The sequence below is a fragment of the Chiloscyllium plagiosum genome, unplaced genomic scaffold (assembly GCF_037043375.1).
Source record: "Chiloscyllium plagiosum isolate Xiang-an unplaced genomic scaffold, Cpla_swu_hap1 HiC_scaffold_23, whole genome shotgun sequence".
Classification (NCBI taxonomy): domain Eukaryota; kingdom Metazoa; phylum Chordata; class Chondrichthyes; order Orectolobiformes; family Hemiscylliidae; genus Chiloscyllium; species Chiloscyllium plagiosum.
The window spans coordinates 12,232,919-12,257,626 of NW_028270161.1; the positions used below are offsets into that span (position 1 = coordinate 12,232,919).

General features: G+C 41.8%; 1 protein-coding gene across 21 annotated transcripts in view; it reads left to right on the plus strand.

The window, feature by feature from the left end:
* Window positions 1-24,708, plus strand: part of celf2 (cugbp, Elav-like family member 2) — a 1,014,614-nt gene that overhangs the window by 916,218 nt on the left and 73,688 nt on the right. For all 21 annotated transcript variants that reach the window (XM_043714096.2, XM_043714095.2, XM_087999366.1 and 18 more), the window contains 3 exons: window positions 5,462-5,510; window positions 15,607-15,741; window positions 22,811-22,890. In XM_043714096.2, coding sequence (XP_043570031.1) covers window positions 5,462-5,510; window positions 15,607-15,741; window positions 22,811-22,890 — 264 coding nt within the window. The remainder of the gene's footprint in view (window positions 1-5,461; window positions 5,511-15,606; window positions 15,742-22,810; window positions 22,891-24,708) is intronic.

The window sequence follows — 24,708 nt, forward strand, 5'->3', positions numbered from 1 at the left end:
TCCTCAAAGAACCCGATAAGGTTTGTGAGGCATGTGGCTGCATTTAATCAAGCCATGCTCTTCCAGATGGTCTTAAATCCTATCCCTCAGAATCCTTTCTAACACATTGCAGACGACAGGCATGAGACTTACTGGTCTGTAATTGTCGGGGATTTCCCTATTTCCTTTCTTGAAGAGAGGAATTACATTTGCCTCTCTCCAGTCCTCGGGTACGACTCCAGTGGAGAGCGAGGATGCAAAGATCTTCGCAAGTGGCGAAGCAATCGCATTTCTCGTTTCCCAAAGCAGCTGAGGACAAATCTGGTCCGGGCCTGGCGACTTGTCAATCTTAATGTTTGACAAAATTTTCAGCACATCAGCTTCCTCTATCTCTATCCATTCCAGCATGCACACCTGCTCTTCAAAGGTTTCATTCACTACAAAGTTCATTTCTTTCGTAAAGACAGAACTGACAATCCACAGTCACACTGTTGGAAAAACAAGCAGCAACAAAATAAAGCCTGAAAAGGAGAAAAAGACAGGAGTGAAAGGCAACGTAAATATTGAGAGGGAAGAGGAAAAAAACTGGTGAAAGAGAAAGCTGTAACTATAGGGATGGACAAAAAGAGGAGAGAGAGAAAACAGGAACTAGAGAAATTATAAATGATGTGAACTTCTATTCCTGTTCAAGAAGTACTCTGCTCATCTTTGAATGTTTCCACCAAATCATCATTTGTAATTGAGTCAAAAATACATATCGCAAACCAGTCTTAATTTCTAATGCATTCCTTCTCAATAAAAGTGGGGAATGAGTGTTTCACTTTCTTATTCAGCTCGCACTCCTGTTAGACATTTGTTTGTCAAATGTTAAATGTTTTATGGACATCAGCCTCATTAAAATGGACAATCATGAATTTTTGTCTCAAGAGGTCACCACAGGGTGCTGCAAATGAGATGTACAAGAGGGACTCTGTATAACTGTTAAAGGCTACAGCCAAGATGATTTATTGAATCAAATGTAGGTTATTTACTGGCCTGTGTTGAGCAATGAAATTGCAGCATGATTTTATTTAGAATTGCAGAGAGCTCAGTTAAAAGGAGAAACATGAAAGGTTTTCTCCCTTGTTTCCAATTCTCAGGCTTGGCCTCGATTGACAATTTACAAAGGTTTGCGCAAACAAATATTTTTTCCTGTCCTGTTTTTCAGGAAATGCTTTTTTTTTTCCTGTGTTTTTACGGGAAGAAATAGATTCTACCAAAAACAAAGATTTCAAGCATATGTTATGCAATGAATCCCAAAAACTGATGATACAGAGAAGGAAGATTTACAATTACGTGTGAAGAACTTTCCTCAAAAGAATATAGTATTTCTGTAGAACTGTACCACCTGTTCTTCACAGTCACTCAGTAATAGGTTCTAGGTTTCATCCCCTTCCAATGATGGAGCACACAAATCAAGGCTGATGTCTGGTACATCGCTGAGGGTGTGCACACACTCTGAAGTGGAGTCTTTTGGGAAAAATGTTAAGAATCAGAATTATAGAATCCCTACAGTGCAGGAGCAGGCCATTCAGCCCATTGAGTCCACGCTGACCCTCTGAAGAGCATCCCACCCAGACTCACTTTATCCCTATATTTCCCATGACTAACTCACTTAGCCTGCACACTACGGGACAATTTAGCTTGGCCAATCCCACCTAACTTGCGCATCTTTTGACTGCAGGAGGAAACTGGAGCACTCGGAGGAAACTCACGCAAATGGTGGGATAACGTGCCAACTCCATGCAGATAGTTGCCCAAAGGTGGGATCAAAGCTGGGTCCCTGGCACTATGAGGCAACAGTGCGCTGTACAGGACATTGGTTAGGCCACTTTTGTAATATTGAATGCAGTTCTGGTCTCCTTCCTATTGGAAAGATATTGTGAAACTTGAAAGGGTTGAGAAAAGATTTACAAGGATGTTGCAAGGTTGGAGGATTTGAGCTATAGGGAGAGGCTGAACAGCTTGGGGCTGTTTTCCCTGGAGCATCTGAGGCCGAGGGTTGACCTTATAGACGTTTACAAAATCATGAGGGGCATGGATAGGATAAATAGACAAAGTCTTTTCCCTGGGGGTCGGGGAGTTCAGAACTAGAGGGCACAGGCTTAGGGTGAGAGGGGAAAGATATAAAAGAGACCTAAGAGGCAACTTTCTTTGCGCAGAGGGTTGGAATATGTATGGAATGAGCTGCCAGAGGAAGTGGTGGAGGCTTGTACAATTGCAACATTTAAAAAGCATCTGGATGGGTATATGAATAGGAAGGGTTTGGAGGGATATGGGCCGGGTGCTGGCAGGTAGGACTAGGTTGGGTTGGGATATCTGGTTGGCATGGATGAGTTGGACCGAAGGGTCTGTTTCCATGCTGTACATCTCTACGATTCTATGCTAACCACTGAGCCACCGCGCTGTCCCAAGGCCTGCTTAGGTGTCTGTAAAAATGCCGTGGTATTATTTCACAGAGGAGCAGTGGAATTGTCTCAGGTCTCTTGGTCAATATTCAACCCTTAATTTTTTTGAGAGAGAGACATTGATTATCTGGCCATTATCCCATTGTTGTTTGCAGGGCCTTGATGTTTACAATGTTTCCTACATCGCAACAGAGACTAACTACACAGTATTGCATATTGCATTTTGAGACATCATGTGGTCACGCAAAGTGCTTTATCTTGTTTAATAATTCCCATCTTCAATGTCTTTCAGAAAACACTTCCTCTTTGACTGCACTTTCTGCTTTGTTAGAAAAGTTGTGTAAATGGAAGACAATATTGGCATTAGCACTGGGATGAAACAGAGAGGTTTTGATGAAGTTTCTGACCCAAACAAAAATGTACCCGTCTTGGCAGGAGTGTGAGACCCATTCAGTGGGGTAGGGGGGGATGCAGGGAGGTGAAATGAGGGCCGTCATGCCTCAGGTGAGAGGTGAAGTCGAGAAGGTAGAACCTTCGTGTAGCTTCAGCTGATGTAAGATTTGAACCTACATAGTTCATATCACTCTATATTGTAAACCAGCTGTCTAGCCCATCAAGCTAACCAATCCACAATTGGGTCAGGTGATGGCCTGGTGGTATTAGTTCTGGACTGTTAATCCCGAGAGCCTGGTAATGTTCTGGGGACCTGGGTTCAAATCCCACCACAGCAGATGGTGGAATTGGAATTCAATAAGTGTCTGGAATTAGGAGTCGAATGATGACCATTGTTGATTGTCAGGGAAAAAAACCCATTTGGTTCACTCATGTCTTTTAGGGAAGTACTGTAAACTGCCATCCTTACCTGTTGACGTTTAACTGCCCTCTGGGCAATCAGGGATGCGCAATAAAATATTGGCCTGGCGAGTGATGTCTACATCTAGTGAAGGAATTAAAGCAAAAAGAAATGGTCAGCCATATCTTGAAAGTGGACCAAATTTGAAGGGTCAAAAGTCCTATTTCTGAACCTATTTCTGATACTATTCTAAAGGCCAGATGCAAAATCTTTCCACTCGTTTGGATTATGAATCCCTTCTTTCAGTTCTCGCCTCCTGAATGTGTCTTCATTTGCCAAGGTGCCATGGAGTAATACATTTATATGTGTCTAAAACACCAAGAGAATTAAATTAGTGTTACACACTGTACAATCTTCTTGAAAAAGACAGCCCAGCAGTTACTTATTAAAACAATATTAGCGGAAAAACATTTCAAGCATTTGCACAACATTCATCTGTTTTAACAGACCCCCTCTAAACCAATTAAAATTGTGACAATTAAAAAAAATCATCCATGAAATCACTTTGAAAACAACATTTAAAAGCTATTATGGCACCATCAGTGTAGAATGGCACATTCAAGTGGTTCACAGGAAGGTGCAGTGAAGACAGGTTAAAAACAGAATTACAGGGGAATTAGTTTGATGTTATTTCGGACCTCAGCAACTGCAGGTCAAGTGGTTTAATCAGCACCAGCGACGCTGAAGAATTGTCCATTGTCTATCACAAACTGAATCATTCAACACGATTTTTGTTCACTGGAGAAGCCATGGTACGCCTTCCTTCTCCAGTTTTTAATGTGCTTTTCTATTGCCATGCAGCTAGAATTGCCTTTGCAAGACCAAAGAAGCAACAAAAGAATGTGCTCCTGAGGGAGATGAGTTGTTTTAAGAGAAAGTGCCTTCCATGCTTGTTTTAAAGATGAAGCAGTTTGCAAGTCTGGACAGTGCATGGCTGATCACTATCAAATATTAATGTCTTTTTAATAACGCTTTACTTTCTATCTTTGACTCCAGTGTGGACTGCCTGCCATTAACTTTATTCGCTTGTGACAAAGTGGCTAGTGTCTACTGTCTGTGCTGTAATATTGATTTTCTGTTGTTTTTTTAAGCCATAATTTATAGAGGTTGAGGGTTCAAACAGTTTTCTGCTCCGATTTATTGCCCATTATTTCTTGCAGTGAAAGAAATGGGTATGAGCCGCAAATAGTTATAGGTCAGTATTGAATCTAATAGAAGTGTTATGTTTTGCAAAAGAAAAAGGGCAGTACTTGTGTTTAATATTCTTTATGAGTGTAATCTTGTTCTGATTCAGAGATCCTGGGCCCAGCAGAATCCATTGTATTAACAATAGAGCTGAAAACATACATAAATTCATGTGCTTGAAATCGTCAATCAAGAGCAGAGAATGCTCACGCTGGCCAGTGACAGTACAAGAGAAAGTGAGCTCGATTTTAAATTTGCCACCCACCAAGCTCTGAAATGTTGTTTTGAAGACTGGACACATACCCCAGTGCGCACGCGCGCACACACACACCGAGACCGAGACGCACCTACACACCTAAACCTATGCACGTGTACACGCACACGCACACAGACGCACACGCACACACTCACTCTTTAATTTCCACAGGTAATTGAAGATGTGATGCCAATGGTCTGGGTGCATGGAAAGGGAATGAATAGAAAGGCCAAGTCAGAGGAGCAAAGTTTGACAGAAATGGCAAAGATAGCATTAACGAGGCTACTGAGAAATCAGTAAGGACAGAGAAATCCAATTGAATATGTTGTGCACTGGGAGTTGAAGTCAATGGATTTAAAACTAGGAAAGACTCAAAGTGAGTTTCTGATTCCTGTTTTCACACTATTGCTCAAGGTGTCTTCGAGATTGGAGGCAACCGATGAATGAAACAAACCAGGAGCGAAGCTGCTGCCTGGGAGTAATCCTGCATAAATCCTTGCAGATAAGTGAGGATATGTGCACATAAGTACTTTATGATGATGGGGAATTGCATGTAAAATAAAAAAAGGTATTCAGTTTTATTTGTACCACTGGCATTTCATGGTATTGTGATTTTAAGTAATGGAGAGAAAATTCTGCAGCAGCCTTCAGCAGGGAATATTCAAAATTGAGTCTGTTTGGAACAGTTATTTTTCTTTTGGCATTTCAGAGAATGATTTGAGGTATTCTCTTTCATTTCAGATGCATCATCCTATTCAGATGAAACCTGCTGATAGTGAAAAAACAAATGGTAAGTGAAGCCTTTCCCTTGATTAATGGAGGGGGTGTGATGTTCTTGGATTTTTTTTCATGTTTTGTTGTCCCTTTTCCTCCTGAGGATACTGACTGTAGGGAAATGCTGTTCCATGGGTTTTACATTAATATAGAAGAAATAGGAGGAAGAACATTCTAGATATTTACCAGTAAACCTGTTCAGAGATGTTTTTGCACACCTCTGGAGCAAGTGTGACTTGAACCTGGATCTCCTGGCTACAAGGTAGGGACATGACCACTGCATAACAAGAGCTCCCCCTGCAGGAATAAGCTATAGCAGTCACTAGAACCTGCCCCACCTGCCCAATAATTTTCAACATCATTTGACTCTCATGAGAGTTCACAAATCTGTACATCTCGGTCCTAATCATATTAAACCTTGGAGCATTCACAACCCTCTGGGGTAGAGAATTCCACAGGTTTACGATTTTTTTGAGTGAAGGAATGTCACCTCACCTCAGCCCTAAATGGTCAGCTCCCTCTCCCACATCCGTGGCCCTGTGTTTCAGATCCCCCGGCCAGAGAAACAACCTCTTGGTGTTCACCTTGTCCAGCCCCTTTCAGAATCTTGTATGTTAAATGTTGCCACCCCTTTTCCTTTCTATCCTTTCCTATCTTTCCATAACACCTTGTATCCAAGAATATTTAATTCTCGGTTCTGCTTAACTATTAAAAACCAGGTAGTTATTAAAAATATATGGCTATTTGTGCCTGCATCTCTCTAACCCTATTTCTCACTTTTTGTACATGTACATAAATACCCTGTAACCCTCAGTTTGATGCTGCTGTATTCCCTGTTGGTCTGAATGCAAGTAATACTGCACTGTTTCTACTCGAGTGCTCTCTGTTTTGGTTTTGGCAAAATAATAGTACTTCACTAGTTAAGATTGTATTCCCTGAAATTTAGGTAATTAAGCTGTGATTGAAATTTCCGTGCTATTAAAGGGAGCTGGTATAGAAATAAGACTGTTTGTTTGTTTCTGCTGGTTCAAGAGTCTGGGGCGATAAGTCATTGTCTTAAAAATTAGAAACAGTCCTCTCAGGAGTGACAAATAGAAAATGCTGAAAAGGCTCAGGTCTGGCAGCATCAGTGAAAAGAAAAACAGAGTTAATGTTTAGAATCCAGTGATCTTTAATCAGAAATCTTAGAAATGAACTTAGGAAATACCTCTAAACTCAAAAGGAAGTAGAGGTTTGCTATTCGTTTTTGCAAATGGAGGTTGATGCTAGGTCGCTCGTTAATTTTAAAAGTGAGATTGATGCACTTTTCCTTAGAGAGGTTAAGAGATATGGGATTACTTCAGACACAGATCACTCGTGATGTCACTTAATAATGGAGTAGGCTCAAAGGACAAAACAGACACCTCCTCTTCCTATGCTCATCACTAATGAGTGGTTATGGACTTTTGGTAGTGCAGGGGATGCAGACAAACACACTTGATACCTGCATGCGCACATCACAAATCAACATGAGGTCTCATTGAAACATTTCCGATTCTTAAGGGACGATAGACGGTAAGTACTGAGAGGATGCTGCCCCTCGTGGGAGAGTCTAGGACCAGAAGGCATAGTCTCAGAATAAAGGGATGGCAATTTCAGACTGAGATGGGGAAGATTATTTTTACCTCCTGAGGGTTGAGAGCTTTTGGAACTCCTTGCCACAAAGAGCTGTGGAGGCAGAGTTCCTGGGCATATTTAAGGTTGAGATAGGTACTTTATCAGTCAGAGAATCACAGGTTACGGAGAAAAGGCAGGATGGGTGGATTTGGGGAATGTCAGATCAGCCACAATCCTATTGAATGATCAGAGACAAAAGAAACTGCAGATGCTGAAATCCAAAGTCGACAGGCACGAGGCTGGAAAAATACGCAGGACTGAAGAAGGGTTACACCAGAAATGTCGACTTCTCCACATCCTGATGCTGCCTGGCTTGCTGTTGAAGAGGGCATTGGCATGGGACAAGGTGATGCTAGGCACACGGACACACAAGATGGCTGCTGAGCCATTAGTTGGCCAATTTGACACACATGATGGCCGCAGGATTACAATATGGAGAGAAACAGCAGAGCAGATACAGACACTGCCTGGGGCCACCAGAATACCAGCACAATGCCCTCACAACCTAGTTGATTAGTTTAAGGCAGGTGGGGGAGAGAATACACATGAGTAGTGTATGCTGCCCACCGAAGTGCCTGGGTCCAGCCAACACCCCTTGTAGAAATGCTAACAGCTTGATACAGACTCAATGTAAAGTGCTAATAGCCAGGGCTGCAGCAATCGTCCTTCTCAAAAAGAGCAATTAGCGCCCATTATTATAGCAATGGATTTCCATGGAGACAATAAAACTGACAATGTCTGCACTGAAACTGACAATGACCATGCAGAAATTAACAAAGGCTGTGCTGGAACTGACCAAGACTGTATCGAAACTACCAACGATTCTGCAGTGATTGCCAGAAACAAACCATGTTACAAAGGCAATAATTTCATCACTGCTGAAAATGTGTTGCTGGAAAAGCGCAGCAGGTCAGGCAGCATCCAGGGAACAGGAGAATCGACGTTTCGGGCATAAGCCCTTCTTCAGGAATGGCTTCCTGAAGAAGGGCCATTCCTGAAGAAGGGCTTATGCTCGAAACGTCGATTCTCCTGTTCCCTGGATGTTGCCTGACCTGCTGTGCTTTTCCAGCAACACATTTTCAGCTCTGATCTCCAGCATCTGCAGACCTCACTTTCTCCTCAATAATTTCATCACTGACTTATTGTATCACAAAATGTATAAAAGTACCTTGACATGTGCTCCGGGTCAAGAGAAGACTCGCAGCTGACCACTGTGCTGTTGGTGTCTTTCTCTCCCTCGAGTTCTGATATTTCCTTGTACAATAAACTCTATCACTGAACCCCGATTTTGACTCCAAGACTGATGTTTTTCCCCATGACACTGTTCTTCCAGCCTCCTGCCTGTCTCATATTGAATGGTCGAGCAGGCTTGAGAGGCTGAGGGGCTAACTCCTGTTTCTATTTCTTATGGTCTTATGGATATTGCGTTTTGATCAAGAACAATACCCTTGCACAATTTGTTTTTCCTTTAGCCTAGATGAGAAGTGCTGAGGCTATCTGTAATGCTGTACTCTACAGTCAATAATTCAGAGGCAGGATTCAGGCTTGGCACAAGGGCAGTCCATGAATGAAATGTGATCTCTATATACCATAAACATGGGATGAGTTGGTACAAACTAACCACACATTCTGCTTTCTCGTTTTGGGAATACCAGTTTAAAATAGATTTGAGAGAAGGCCCCCTGAACATATGGTACAAATGGATTCAGGACAATTATCTGCATCTTTGAAGAAACTAGTTATTGAAGGAGACAATAGAGCTGATATATGAAGCTCAGAGAGCTTCCTGCAGTCTAATGCCCTTGTCTTGTTCCCAAAAAGGTCCAAACATTTATTTCCTCATGTGTTAAGGTGTCCTCTTGATGCAGAAATGCAGGTGGAAGCACCACATCTTCTTGTACAGCTCTCGATGTTATCATTGTGCCTCATTAATTAGCCAAGCTGTAGTACAATTCATAAAATGTCTAAGATGGCACCCATCCTTAGCCCTAACATTGAGCTTGTGGATGCACATGACTTACCTGTATCCACATTTGGCCTTCTAGCACTTTTATGGCATCTGGCTAGCTATTGTAGGCTCTAGTTGGGGCAAGCATGATCGGTCACATCCCAAGCCTTCGCCATATGGACCCAGAGCATAAAACCAATCCTAATATGGCATCAATGGCCAAGCTCACTCCGAAAGGTGTATAGCGATGAGTGCAAAAACTTCAGTCACTCTTAACAGGACCCTGTGCATTTGGTAAAGTTTCATGTCTCAAGTGACGGTACGAAATTTGTCACCAAAGAGATTTCCTTCAGAAGACTGAACTTTTGACCCAGTGCATATGGAACACCTACAAAGGTGACACAATGTGATATGAGGAAAGACTGTAGGGTTTTCATGGATTCTAATTGATTCTTCCGGAATATAATTATGTTGGCTTGACCCAGTCCTCTTTGTACAGAACTGATGAATCTTTCATTTCACAGTTGACGATCGTGTTCAGAAGTTGTCTCTCACTGAGCCTCAAAATTGCAAGTGGAACTGTGTGAGAGCATAATCTTGACTTTTGTGATAAGGGATGTTCTCATTTATCTTGAACCGGTTTCAGAACAAACATTGTGGCCTTCAAAACAATACATTTTGAGATGTTTGATAAATAACAATGCTGTTTCTAAAACAAATGACACCCAAAAAAAAACAGTTTTGAGTAATAGTAATTATAAATTAAGTTGTCATAAAAATTCATAATGAGTATGCTTATGAATTTTCAAACTGTAATTAAATGCCATATGCTGACATTAACAAGCAGGAAGCTGGTTAATTAAATGAGACACTTTCGGAGCTGTTTCTACAATGACTGATTACTTGTTGGAGTCAGACCAGCCTTTGTATCAAAGGGTTTTGGGGAATGGAAACAATGGAAGAGGTGGATAGCATTCTCATATTTCCACCAATTACAAACAATGCAGAGACAGCACAGCTGATGGAGAAGTTTAAACCTTTGCCTAAAACATTATGGTTGGCCTGGCTCATTGTCTTGACTCAATTGGCATGTGCACTGCCTGGTATGAGACTGAGCTACGTAGAACAGAAGGGTCACCAGCTCAATCTCCACTAAAGTTAAACTGGACGACATAACTAAAGTGATGATATTGGGTCATATATTTATCAAAATGATAAAATAAGGAGGTGAAATATCAGCCTGGAGCCCTGCATATGACTTGGCAGCAGTTTTGAAATTGAAAACCTGAGGTATCTAGGAGAAAGGGAGGACTAAAGGAGGCACAGACTAAAATCCTAACCAATACTGATTGAAAGTTGGAAGCAGTAACTTTGTTGCTTCAACATAGTGAAATACGGGACCAAAATCAATTCTTCATTAACCGTTTACCTTCCAATGGAAACTTCTAATCCTGTTGATTGTCCCCATGTCTGTTACACTTAGCACTGCACCTTGCATTTAAGGTAATGTATACGTCCCAAGAATATAATTTTGCGATGCTCTGATGTTAGTCATTTGCCTAGGATTCTTTTCAAATAGTAATTCATTGCATGGAGTGTAAGAAGTCCTTTGAGATGTTTCAATCTCGAGGGCACTACATAAATGCAACATTATTACTGTACACAAGTATAATTTTGAAGCCTGTGGCACTATGTTTTGAACAACTTTAAAGCTAGCCTTCACATGAGGGAATGGGCTCTTGCTGTCAGATCACTTGGACAGAAAGGATTTAGCTCATTTATAGATTGAAGGGTGCAGCAATATCTTTCATTTTACATAGAAACCTGAAACCTTAACTTCTCCAATTCTCAGTTCAACTCTTTCCCCTTTCACTTTGATTATCATTAACTAAATAGACTTTATTTTGAGCTTGTGCTATGATGGTTTTGTGTGCATTAATTACATTCAGAAAGATTGATGCGGTCAACAAATAAGAAGCATGAAATAATTGACTTTTCCATGAATGTAATGCTTCCTAAATAAACACTTGGAAATTTGAAAACAGAAGCAGATTTTGATCTAAAATAGGTGGGAAAATACTTGTATACTTGTATTCCAGTCCAAAAATGTATGTTGGCAATTGGCAATAGCCGAAAGGTAGCCCTCAAATGCAGGAAAAAGTGGAAAGTTAACTTCAGAACTTGGAGCCATGCTGTATGACAATTAAATATCTCTCTGTTGCTGAAAGTTCCCAGCATTGCTGACCTTTATTCAGCTCTTGAATTAACAGAATAATTGGAGCAGCTCGCCCAAGATCACAAAACAGTTTTCCACAAAGCACTCTTTGGTCAATTTGATTGATGCTCCTCCAACCAAATTCACAATTCATCTTTTCCACTCAGTGTGAGGTTTATTTGTTCCTCAATTCTGTGAACTTGAGTCATCTCGTTCACAAAGTGTGACATAAATGAAAATTAGATGTAGGGATAAAGGGATCAGTGGGTATGGGGAGAAAGCGTGAACAGGGAACTGCGTTGGATAATCAGCCATGACCACGTTGAATGATGGAGCAGGCTCAATGGGCCAAATGGCCTATTGCCTGCTCATATTTTCAGGATCATCCCACCTTGGCTGTTCTAGTGGCTAGGCCTTAATTGTGGTTGTTTTGAAATGTTTTTAATAACATCTTTATCGATTACTAGTTGAATTGTTTCCTATTAACAAACCCCTGAAGAAGCAAAAGCAACTTTAGTTTAAATGTCATGTGTGAAGTATGACACCTCATCCAGTTCAGTACTTCCTCATTATAGATATGAAAATTGTCATTATCAATGAATATGAATCATTGGCAGAATTCCATTGTAATTATTTTCTAATCAGCCAATCCAGAGATGTTATTGCACACCTCTGGAACAAGAGGGGCTTGAACCCCAGATCTCTGGGTTCGGAAGTCGGGAGAATTCCAGCAGAGTGACCTGCCTAATCAATCCAAGGTTTAAGTCAAGTAATTATAGCAAGGGACAAAGGAGAGAAGTGCCCTCGGTCTTTTGCAGTGCTGCAGCTCATTTTCTGATGCCTCCTGCAAGCTCTCTGTCTTGTCTGTGATCGGGATTTATGAAAACAAGACATTTTAAAAGCCTTCTGCTTTGTAACATAAAGTGCCTATGCTGTCTGTCTCCTCCTTCAAGAGGTTTCTGAAATATCTATCTGGTTTGGTCAATCCTTTGGTCAGTTGCCATAATAACACTTGTATGACTCAGTATTAACCTTGATTTGATCACTGTGAAGCACCTTGGCATGTTTGACTATGTTAACCATGCTATATAAATGCAGAGTGTTGTTGCCAATAAGTGTTTAGCCACCTCTGCTGAAATTTCTGACTCCTAATAAGTGTTTTTCAAAAGTGCCCAGCCACATTCATGTCTCATCCCAGAGGCTTTTGCATCAGCTGAAGATTTTAATCCACTTTCATACTTTGCATCTCTCTTGAAATAGAGAGGTTCTGACATTCAGGTTGGTCACTGTGTCTGTCATCAAACTCTAACCATATATGCGTGTCTGTGGTTTACCACCATTACAGTTGGTGTTGTTAGCATTTGTTACATAAGAACATTTAAAAAAAAAGGAGTAGACCATCAATTCCATTCAGCCTGCTCTGCCATTCAAAAAGATGATGGCTGATCTTTTCATGGACTCAGATTCACTTACCTGCCCACTCAGCATAAGCCTTAATTCCTTTACTGTTGAAAAATCTATCTTTGCCTCGAAAATATTCAACAAGGTAGCCTCAACTGCTTCACTGGGCAGGGAATTTCACAGATTCACAACTCTTTGGGTGAACTCGGTCCTAAATTTACCCACCAGTGGAAACAACCTCCCTGCTTCTATCTTCTCTATTCCCTTCGCAATTTTATATGTTTCTATAAGATTTCCCCCCCTCATTCTTCTAAATTCCAATGGGTATAGTCCTGGTCTACTCAGTTGTTCCTCATCAGGCAACCCTCTCAATGCCGGAATCAACCTAGTGATTGATTTTGTTGTGTTAGAGAATAGCCAGGTAGACTTGAGATGAATAGCCGCCTCCTGTTGCTATGTGCTGATCTACAGGGACTCTAAGTCAGAGCTTGTTTATCAGAGTTGCACCACAGAAGGTGTTCACCTTCAGGAATTCCAGAAAAGTTAACTCATCAGAGAAGTATCAAGTTCAGCCTCCATGTTTCCAGAACTCTAATAGATTAGGCTTCTTGATGCTGTAAACAGCAGTGGGTAATACCTGTCCAGGAATGAAAAGCTGGGGTGGAGCATCTCAGTCCAACTAGACAGGTAAAACAGTTAAAACCTGATAATTTAATGATGCCATTTACCACAGCCACCAGAGAATGTTATTTTTAACTAAACTTAAGGTTACAAAAACAGCAAATATCCAACCCTTCCAAATCAATTTGAGATTTTCTTAAAGTTCACAAAAACAAAGCTTTTGCTGTTTAAAAAGCATTGATTAGCCAATCACTCCATCTGTTCTGAAAATAGAAAGTTGGAGGACACACAACACCAGTTTGTAGCCCAACAGGTTTATTTGAAATCACAAGCTTTCAGAGCTCTGCTCCTTTGTCAGTTGAAGTCCACTTCAGATGATGAAGGGCAATGGTTCAAAAGCTTGTGATTTCAAATAAGCCTGTTGGGATACAAACTGGTGTCGTGTGACGTCTGACCTTGTCCACCCCAGTCCAATACTGGCATCTCCACAGTGGGCTTGAGCTTGACAATTGTTGTCTCATTCTAATTCTGTCGTTGACTGCACTAACAGTGACTGGAAGCCTGTTTTTAAATGTGAATATTATTGTCTACATTGGGTTAAGCCAAATAGCTGCTGTCTGTTGAGCCGTGAGAAGGTGTCTGTTTGAAACAGTGACACAGATATATGGGGATGAGAAGCTTGATCCTAAATTTCCAAGGAAGGCTTGTAACTGCATGCTTTTTATTCTGACTCCAGGGAAAGTCTCTTGGATGTTGTGTAGCAACAGAATTGAGGAATTCAAGTACACAGAGTCTATTGTTATGATTTTCTCAAGAAAATCTCTTGCCTTCATAGCTCACAGCATGCGCCTTGAAGTAATCTAATTTGCAATAAACTGGATTTCCACTTTGAGTGTTCGAATTGTAAAATGCGTCATAAGACAATAAGATATAGGAACAGAATTCGGCCATTCAGCCCATCAAGTCTGCTCCGCCATTCGATCATGGCTGATATGTTTCTCAGTCTCACTTTCCTGCCTTCTCCCCATAGCCCTTGATCCCCATACCAGTCAAGAACCTATCTATCTCTGTCTTAAATACAATCAATGATGTGGCCTCTGTGGCAATAAGTTCCACAGGTCATAACCCTCTGGCTGAGAAAAGCCCTACTCATCTCACTTCTAAAGGGTTGTCCCTTCATTCTGAGGCTGTGCCCTTGGGTCCTTTTCCCTCCTTCTAGTGGAAACACCTCCGTGTCCACTCTGTCCAGGACTCCCTTTTACCTTTTAGATATCGTCAAAAATCTCTTGCAAGCTTTGTTTATATTGCTAGCTAGCTTACTGTCATATTTCATATTCTCCCCACATTTATTTTTTAGTTTTCCTCCGGTTTTTTTAAAAGTTTCCCAATCCTCTGGCTTTCGACGAATCTTCAACATGTTGTATGCTTTTTCTTTTGCTTTGATGCTGTTCCTGACTTCGCTGGTCAGCCATGGTATCTCATCCTCCCCTTAGAATGTTTCTTCTTCCTTGTGATGAATTTCTGCTGTGCCCCCCCCATGACACCCAGAAACTCCCGTCATTGTTCCTCCTATGTCTTCCCTGCTAGGACCACCTTCCAATCAACTCCAACCAGCTCCTCCCCCATATCTTTGTAGTTACTTTCACTCAATTGTAATACTGGTACATCTGATTCTAGTTCTCCGTTTCAAACTGCAGGGAGAATTCTAATTTATGTGGTCACCAACCCAGGTGCATTTTCTGAGGTGGTTACACTAAATCATGTCCCAAAAGTTTAAATCAGCCCTATATGCTTGAAAATATAGCAATTCACAAAATCTTTCTTGTATTATAAAGTTAATACAGTCTATTGAACAGAAGAGCATTAATCTCATCCTTTTTGTTAGAGTTGGGGCTGTATTTGAAGATGGGCATCCATGAGGGTTTTATTTGAGGGGGGGGGGGGCAATGGTGATAACAACACCCACTTTTCATGATTTAATTTGTTATTCAAGCTAACTCGGGCAGTAGCTCACAAACAGAAATTGCTGGGAAAGCTGGGACCGGTCTGACAACATCTGTGGAGAGAAATCAGAATTAATGTTTCGAGTCCAGTGGTGGTTCCTCGGAACTAGGGGATAAAAGAAGATGCTGACTTCCAGGGTTGTGCGTGGTATCATCGTTACCTTGTACTTTCTCACCTCCCATCACATTGAAATGTTACTGGCTGAGAATAATGATCAAATGTTGCCACTAATGCCTCGCCTGCCTTTTCTTCTGTTCTCCCTTCCAGCTGTGGAAGACCGAAAGTTGTTCATAGGGATGGTTTCAAAAAAGTGCAACGAGAATGACATCCGAGTGATGTTCTCAACGTTTGGACAGATAGAGGAATGCAGAATTCTACGGGGACCTGATGGGTTGAGTCGAGGCAAGTGTACGCTCCATCCTGTCTTTTTTTTCCCTTTAGCTCCAAGTGCTAATTGGAGCTGTAGGTCACAGTCAATGAAGTAAGGTGGTGGATCTTCCATTCAAAATGTTACTTCTGGCATAGTGTTAAATCTCTAATCTCCTCAGGTGATATATTCAAGACACGAGGTGCTTATACTGTCTTATGACATGCTTCTCAGTTTTATTATCATTAAACCTTGACATTTGTCATGGCAATTCCAGAAGAGCCACTTCAAAAGTCAACCAGAACATAATAAATTTTGAGTTACACACATTACCAAGTGATTTTAGTCCTATTCCAGTTCCACAAATGTGACATGGTTAGTAACCTCCAATCTTGTCACCATCTGAGATTTATAGTAGCAATTATCAGACTCATAAAGGGTGTTTGAGACTTAGGCTAAGAATGAGATCAATTTGCAAATACTCCTGTGAATTTGAGGAAAGCTATGACTGTTAAGAAAATGGGTCCATTTGTAATTGCTTTCTCTGTCTTCCATACCGTGCCATCCCCCTAATAAAAAAAGGACACAAGCTTACAACAAACACACACAACAAAAGAAACAGGAATAGTTATAGTCACCTAATCATGGGAAGGATGCTACTGCTTTTGAGATCACACAGAGAAAATAACATTCCTGAAGTGGCACTGACTACGCAAAAGGCAGCTAGGAATCTACTTTATAATTTGCAGAGAGGATTCAGTCAACGTAGTATCAGGAGGATTGAGCCCATGTGTTTGGGATTGAATGAGATTTACACTGTTGCATCACATGCTTGTAACTAAGAGAGAAATGGTTTGCTGTTTAGTTTTTTTTCACGAAGTCTTCATCCTTTTTATCATTGTCTCACCTCTTTGCTGCCCCAGTTAATGAACTTTTATGAAATAGAATGAGAGAGAGCAGCAGATACTCTCAGGTGAAGTGAGACTCCTCCAAAAGCAGCAACATGGAGCTTGAAAATATTTCCTTGCCCTCTGTTTGTCAGAACACACGTACAGCCCAATTAGAGCAAGCAAGGGTCAAGAGATTGTCATGAGTATGAAAATTAAACAGATATTTTAGATTAGATTAGATTACAGTGTGGAAACAGGCCCTTCGGCCCAACAAATCCACAGCGACACGCCGAAGTGAAACCCACCCATACCCCTACATTTACCCCTTACCTAACACTACAGGCAATTTTAGTATGGCCAATTCACCTGACCCTGCACATCTTTGGACTGTGGGAGGAAACCGGAGCACCCGGAGGAAACCCACGCAGACACGGGGAGAACGTGCAAACTCCACACAGTCAGTCGCCTGAGGCGGGAATTGAACCCGGGTCTCTGGCGCTGTGAGGCAGCAGTGCTAACCACTGTGCTACCGTGCCGCCCAGTTAGGAGGTGTCTATTCTTTGCATGTAGCAATACATGGGTAATCCTTACTCACCCATCCCACTAACTTCAGAATCTTCTCATGAAAGTAGAAGGCAGAATATAGCTAGATGTCCAGGAGGGTCGAGCACGATTCTTTGGGAGGCTCTCTGTTTCCTTGCCTAACCACTTTGCAAACTAACCCCTAAGGGGTGTAAATTGTGCCCACCCATGCCCTCATTTTGTCTGATGTAGGGCATATCAGTAGTAGGAATGTCAATCTTAGATTATCACAGCTTGACAACAACTTGCACTTGACCCAGTTAAATGGGAGAAGAGGAAGAGATCTGAGGAGGCTGGTTGGGGCTGAGGTTGGACTTGATATTATTGATGACTCATGTTGTTATGGGTTTTGGGATCAAAGGGTAAACTTTGATGAGTAAGCAGGAATAAATGTCTCACCGACCCATGACTCCTGCCAGGGTCGGTAGAAAGGGAATCGGGGACTGTGAGAGGAAAGGAATGTTTCAGTCCATCACAAATGCTGCAGGGACTCACTCTCTAAAATGTATACTTGCAGCATTTTCTGTTTTTGGTTCCCTTTCTCTCCATCTCATCCACTCGAGCTCTGAAACTGTCAGTGCAGTCAACTCCTGGCTTCTAAAGGGTCAATGGTGCGAGTAAAATAATTGAGGATTAAACCAAAGGAAAAATAATAGCATTGACTGAGGTTTAGAATAAGCATTGTTCTGTCAGAAATGCTATGTCATTACCTTGAGAACGCTGAGCCTCTTTAATCAATAATTAATACCAGATTAAGAGCGACAGACCGGTTACCTCTTCTGGTTAAGTGGACCTTAGCAGGTTACAGCTGTGCATTATCAAGTAACAGCAACCCTTTTAAAGCAAAACCCATTCTGTAGGAAGTCTACCCTTTTCCTGTAAGTTTTATGGGTCTGCACGGTGCAATGTTGTCTTTTTTTTTGCTTCCCACCCACAAACATGGAGGTAATTTAACATTCGAGTAAAGGATGGAGTTCTGCTGGTGTAGATGCAGAGGTAATAGATGTTTGAGAAAGTGTGCTCTTTGACAGTGAGGTAAGTGCTTGCCTCTGATCATGTCAGACGGAAATTACTTTCTGAAGCCATACTGCGAACATAGATATTATTATTGAGTTGGAGGAAATGCAGAAAATGATGCAAGATTGCAAATTTAAAAAAAATTAAGTGAAGAAGGCTGTTTCCATTAGCCTTCACTTGTCAACCAGAAGATAACCAACATTGAATATTTAACAAGGCAGGCTTGATATTAGCCCTATCTGTGTACCCTTCCAGTCATGGCAAGACCGATTTATCAGTTGTCTAGAGAAACGTAGGCAGCTCAAGAAAAAGATAAGACTGACAAGTTGTAACTTTACAGACATTTCGCCACAGGTACTAGGAAGCTTCTAGAATTGTAATTTTTTTTTCCACACACAATTAAATGAGTCCAGTAGTATCTTTTTTTAATTGATACAAAGTGAGATTAATTTGCTGGTAAATTTAAACTTGGTCATGTGTAGAGGGGAAAAAAAATATATTAAAATATGATTTAAGCCAGCAGGTAGCTTGAACAAGCAAGCTGGATAGGATCAACTTTAAAGCATCTTCAATTCCCGACGACTCCTTGTCTGAAATATACTCTGAAAAACGGGATGCAAGTTGTGCTGTCAGTCTGTCCTCCCATGCATATACAAGGACTAGGTGTTTCTTCAAAAATGGAGATTGTTTTTGACACTGAAATAAAAATAAACATGAAAAATTTCAATTTATTTTCCTTGTTAAAACTGGAAGACCTTCAAATATAGGAGCAGAATTAGGCTATTTGGCCCATTAAGTCAGCTCTGTCGTTCGATCATAACTGATATGTTTCTCAAGGCGGGAGTGGGTACTGCAGATGCTGGAGATTAGAGTCAAGATTAGAGTGGTGCTGGAAAAGCACAGCAGGTCAGGCAGCATCCGAGGAACAGGAAATTCAACGTTTCAGGCAACGTCTCATCCTGATGAAGGGCTTTTGCCCGAAACGTCGATTTTCCTGCTCATCGGATGCTGCCTGACCTGCTGTGTTTTTCCAACACCACTCTAATCTTGACACTGATATGTTTCTCAACTCCAGTCTCCTGACTGCTCCCATAACCCTTGATCTCTTTACTAATCAAGAACCTATCTATCTCTATCTTAAAGACACTGAATGGCTTCTTGTGTCTGACGCTAACTTCTGGTGGATCGCTCAAAGAGGGGGATGGGATGGGTTCCATATCCGTACGTGAGAATCACTGTCTTGTCTCTTCCAAAGCTTTAACTATAAGCAGCAGCTTCATGTTGAATTGTTCAGCCTATGCGCCCTGCACCCATTTCCCAAATGAAAGAAGGGCTTTCTGTGTATCCAGCAGTCTGTCTATCAATGCCAACCAATTATGTCCAAGTCACAACATTTCGTGATTGCTTCAAATCAAAAGAAGCCGACTGGAAATAGGCTCCAAATTTACATCATCACTGCCTCTCTCATCACCGTCGTTTCAACTCTTCTCCAGCCTTCTCCCTCTTTTCCCCCTTTTTCTCTCTCTCTCCCAATCTCTGATTCTTTAAATCTCAAGTATTGTTACAGCCACTAAAGGGGAGATTATGGCTTTTAAAATATGTATTGCCGTACGAGTAGACATATACTTTCCAGTTATTTGCAAAATTTCCTTTCCTCTGGCAACCAGAGATGAAGACCCTTTGAAATATGGGACAAATTAACTTTAGTTTTGTGATTCAGAATTGTTACAGTTTATTAAAGAACAAACATGAGCTTTTCTACATACATTAGATTTACATGAAAATATAGTTCAGCGAAAGGTCATTCAGCTTGACCAGTTGGGGCTTCCCTGAAACCTCCACCCAGATTTCCTTATCTAACTCAACTCTCTCTCTCTCTCTGTCTCTCTCTTCCCCCTTCTTCCACACCTGCCCCCCCCCCCAATAAGCCTGCCTGACTTCCCATTAAGTGTCTCCATACAGTACTATTCACTTCAGCCACTCCCTGTGGTAGACTGTTCCATGTGCTCACCACTTTTTGGGTAAAGAAGTTACTTCGGAATTCCCTGTTGCAGTCCAGAATTCTTGGTCACTGTCTTGTATTAGTTTAGAGTGGTGCTGGAAAAGCACAGCAGGTCAGGCAGCATCTGAGGAGCAGAAAAATCGACATTTCAGGTCAAAGCCCTTCATCAGGAATGCTGCCTGATCTGCTGTTCTTTTCCAGCACCACTCTAATCTAGACTCTGGTTTCCAGTGTCTGCAGTCCTCACTTTTGCCACTGTCTTGCATTGACCACCTCTAGATTTCTCTTCCCCGAAAGAGGCAACATTCCCTCTGCTTCCACTGCGTGAAATGTGACCATTTCCAATTCCAGACGCAGTGAAGCACAAATGAAACAGGGTTGTTATGAATTTTCAGCCCTCACACCCAACATCAACTATAAGCTCCAGATGAATGCGTGACCGTCGAGATGGGAAGCTCATCCGAAGTCCCTTATGCCACCGAGACTGGATTGTGATTATGGGAAATACAAGCCCAAAAAGTTAACCAATCTGAAATAAAGGCTAGCGTTGTGCAGCAGGACAGTTTGCAACTGAAAGATGAGAAGTTGTTTTTTTTATATACCAGTTGAGAGTTTGTTGACAAATATTTGTATCTGAATGTTAACCTGTCCTTTCTCTTTCAGTTGCTGACTGGCCTGCGCTCATCTAGTTTTGAGGGCTTGCAGCCTAGATTTTAAAAGAAACTAAAGCCCATGCAGGTCATCTCTTGCCCACCCAGAGAAAGGGAGGACCACACATGCTGGAGATCAGAGTCGAGAATTATGACGGTAAAAAAGCACAGCAGGTCAGGCAGCATCAGAGGAGCAGGAGAGTTGATGTTTCGGGCATAAACCCTTCATCAGGAACAAGCCCTTCATCCTGATGAAGGGCTTATGCCAGAAGGGTCGACTCTCTTGCTTCTCAAATGCTGCCTTACCTGCTGTGCTTTTCCAGTGCCACATTTTTCGATCTCTTGCCCATCCAACCAACCACCAGCCCCAGTCGAGAAACACACAGAGCCACACATAAAACTCTGGCTTACGCTAACTTGGTCAAAGTAAAAGCCAACGGGCAGTAATATTACAACATTGTAGCTTCAGAATCATAAAACATTCCAAGGTGCTTCTCAGCAACAAAACATGATACCGGGGGCCATAGAAGGAGAACTCACAACAGACTGACAAAGATTGGAGTCAAATACGCAGGTTTAGGGAAGAACATGAAGATAGACAGAGAGGGACGGAGAGGTGGTGAGGTTTAGGGAGGGAATTCCACATCTAACTTCCCATGTGAGAATAGAGCGAGGAAATTCAAGGAACATGAAGGAGGCAAGGATTGGAGGAGCACAGTTATCGGGGTGGTGCTGGTTTGATGGTGCTAAAGGAAGTTAAAACAACGAGACTGAGGATTTGAGAATGACAATGAAATGTTTGAAATCAGTGTGGTGCCAGACAGGGATCACTGTAGGTTGATAAACCGGGGAGTTTCACAAAGGGTTTTGATTCTTTCCTCATTGTTTAGGGTGGATTGGATGACAGCTGTCCAATTTAGGGAGGTGAATCAAAATGAAATTTAAAACTAACTGAACAGTCGAAATACAATATAGATCTGCCTCACGGTGTCTTCCAAAATGGGTCATTGATGAAAATGATCATTTCTAACCATGTGATTTTGTAAATGGTACAAATCTGAGAAGAATATGATAATGCAAAGGTTGGTATTTGGTACAATTATATGGGACCACTCGTTTCACCAAAGCTTTTTCTGAATTCCAATGTGATGTCAAAGGTGAGCTCAGCGCCCTGTAACCTTAGAGGTCTGTCATTCCCCTGTGTCATAGACGCCTCTGGTCAGACAAAGTATAATTTTGGAAGGAAAACATCACTTTGGCTCCATTCTATTACCAACCTCACCTTAAGCATCTTGGCTATGCCACCAGTTCCTTACCTCTTACAGCCCTGAGACAGCGCACCATCAGAAACGTGACTGTGCAAACATACTAATTGAAACGAAAAGAAGGAAACAGGAACTGAGTTTATGAAATTTACTTAAATCAGGGAAGCAATACGTGTTATTTTAGATTCACCCACGAAACAAAATGTACAGTTAGCCCGTTCCTCCTCACCTGGACCCTCTCAGCCCACTCCGTGTAGAAGTGTGGTTTGAGAGTCTCGATGGAAGCAACAATCGTGTCCATTTAAACCACGGCAGACAGCAGCAGTAGCTGGGATCCATGTGCACTGAGATTGTACAGCACAGTGAGTTCTATGTCATTTTTCCAGTGCGACAGCTGTGTATGTAAAATGGTGTGTTGACCTATTTTCCTTTCTCTCGTGAGTGCATTAACCAAGGTGCTTTCGGGGCCGACAGCAAGGGGAGGGAAGGCATGGCTTGCTCTGACTGCTCTTGGCTAAAAGAAAAATGCCACGTGAAAATGAAATGTTAAAAAGCTGTTGTATTTTTATGTACTACTGAGAACAGTGTCGTCTTGTGGCCGTTCTCGTAGAGTTGTGTTGGTTTAACAAGCGTCCAATCCTCTTGTCTTGTTGTTTTTTTTTGTCTCTCCTGCTCCCCTGTCCCCCTTGTCCCCACAGGCTGTGCATTTGTCACGTTTTCCACAAGGGCAATGGCACAGAATGCAATCAAAGCCATGCACCAGTCTCAGACCATGGAGGTACTGTATCGTCTGCCCTTTACTTGTTTCTTTGTGGATATTGTAGAATGTGGTGAAGCTGCAGTATATAACGTTGCAAGGAGGTCATCTCTCGCTCCCAACTGTTGTAGCTTTTTCCAAGTATTGGTGTGTATGTGTGTGTGTATCTTGACAGCTGAAAATGCTACAACAATGCAAAGAGGTCATTGGCTGCATTTCACAAGTTCTTCCTAATATTCTCAAAGCTCCTCCTGAATTACCACCAGGTGGATCGCACACAACATGTGCTCACCATTGTGTGAAGAGGTGAAACCTTTTCTTCTGGGGGAAAATAAACAACAATTTAGTTCCCCAAAGGTAGAGGGTTGCCAGAGAAGCTCGGTTGACCTGCTTCCCAGTGTGGAACTGCACGTAAAGATCTCTCCCAAGGCAAACCTGCAAGTGCTAAGAGGGGAAGAGCAATGAGGGGACAGGGTGTGTAAAAGTTTTCAGTCAAATTGTTCAGACAGTTTGGAGGAGGCAGGACTTGACGCCAGGCTTTCCTTGCTCAGAGACAGGATCACTCACTGTACCCAACTAAATGGATAATGTTTCCAAAGACCTGGCGCATAAATATAATGGATCAAATGGCCTCCTTCTGTGTAGCAAGATTCTAAGGGGTGATCCCTCATCTGCATTGAGCCAGTTGCACTCAGTCAGAGGAGTGCTATAGCAAATCAGGGTTCAGAGGGTAGAACAAATTGACCAGGCAACACAACTCTGCATTTGACAACAGAGAGCCTTCTCGGAGACGTGAGCAATTTGGGATTGAGTGAGGCTTGACCACTGTGCCCACATTTGGACTTTGCTATTAAGGAACTTAAATACACCCTCAAAACCACTTGGTTACCAGAAGTCAGTCAGAGACCCTGCAGAGCCAAGCATCTCAGACACCCACACAGAGCTGGATTCTGAAAGCAGAAAGGCTGTCTGAAAAGACCACTTCATTCTTTCTCATGCAATTCCAGTTCATTTGCTAAAAGTTGTGTGCGTGTGGATAGCAGGGTGAGGATGTGATTAGCCTCCATGGCGATGCCTTTGCAGTCAAATAGCCTGCCAGCATTTGCTGTCATTACTGCCATCACCCCAGGGGGAAAATATCTTGGGAGGAACTTGGAAGTGATTTAGTGCAATGCAGGCTCAAATTAGTAACTGAATTTATTAGCCTTTTCAAAAGGAAACCTACTGCTCACAATATAATGGGGCTTGCAAGAAAATATACTGCAGCTTTAACCAGGGTGGAATGTGTTGGGAGAAGGTAACTTCCTGGAAATTACAGCTTTATAACAATCTGCATATGTCTTCAAACACTGTTTAACCACAGGTCTTAAAGAATGTAGCGCATTAAATTCATCAACTAACAACTTGTTGCACTCATTAAAAATAAGATTGACCTCTCTAATTGCTCAGTGGTGGCTGTGGTACTTAACTTAATCGCAAAGCAGATGTTGAAATCAGCAATGTCCTACTAAGAGACCAAAGGTTAAACATGTTTTAATTTGTTTTTGCTGTGTTTTTTTTGGACCAAACCTCCGCTTAACAGGGAATTGGCATCAAAAGCTAAATTAACTTCTTTCTCATCCATGTGTTGTTTAATCTTTTGTGGTGGTTACGTTTTTCTGTACTTGTTTTTCTCCCCCACCCTCTTCTCCCTGTATATTCCAATATGAGCTATGAAGTCTGTTCTTTTTCTCTGCTTTTTAATGGTTGTTAAGGCATCTGGTTCAAGCTGCTAATAACAACAGTGTTATCACGTTGCACATGGACGGAATTAATCAATTCATTTTTACATAGTTGCAA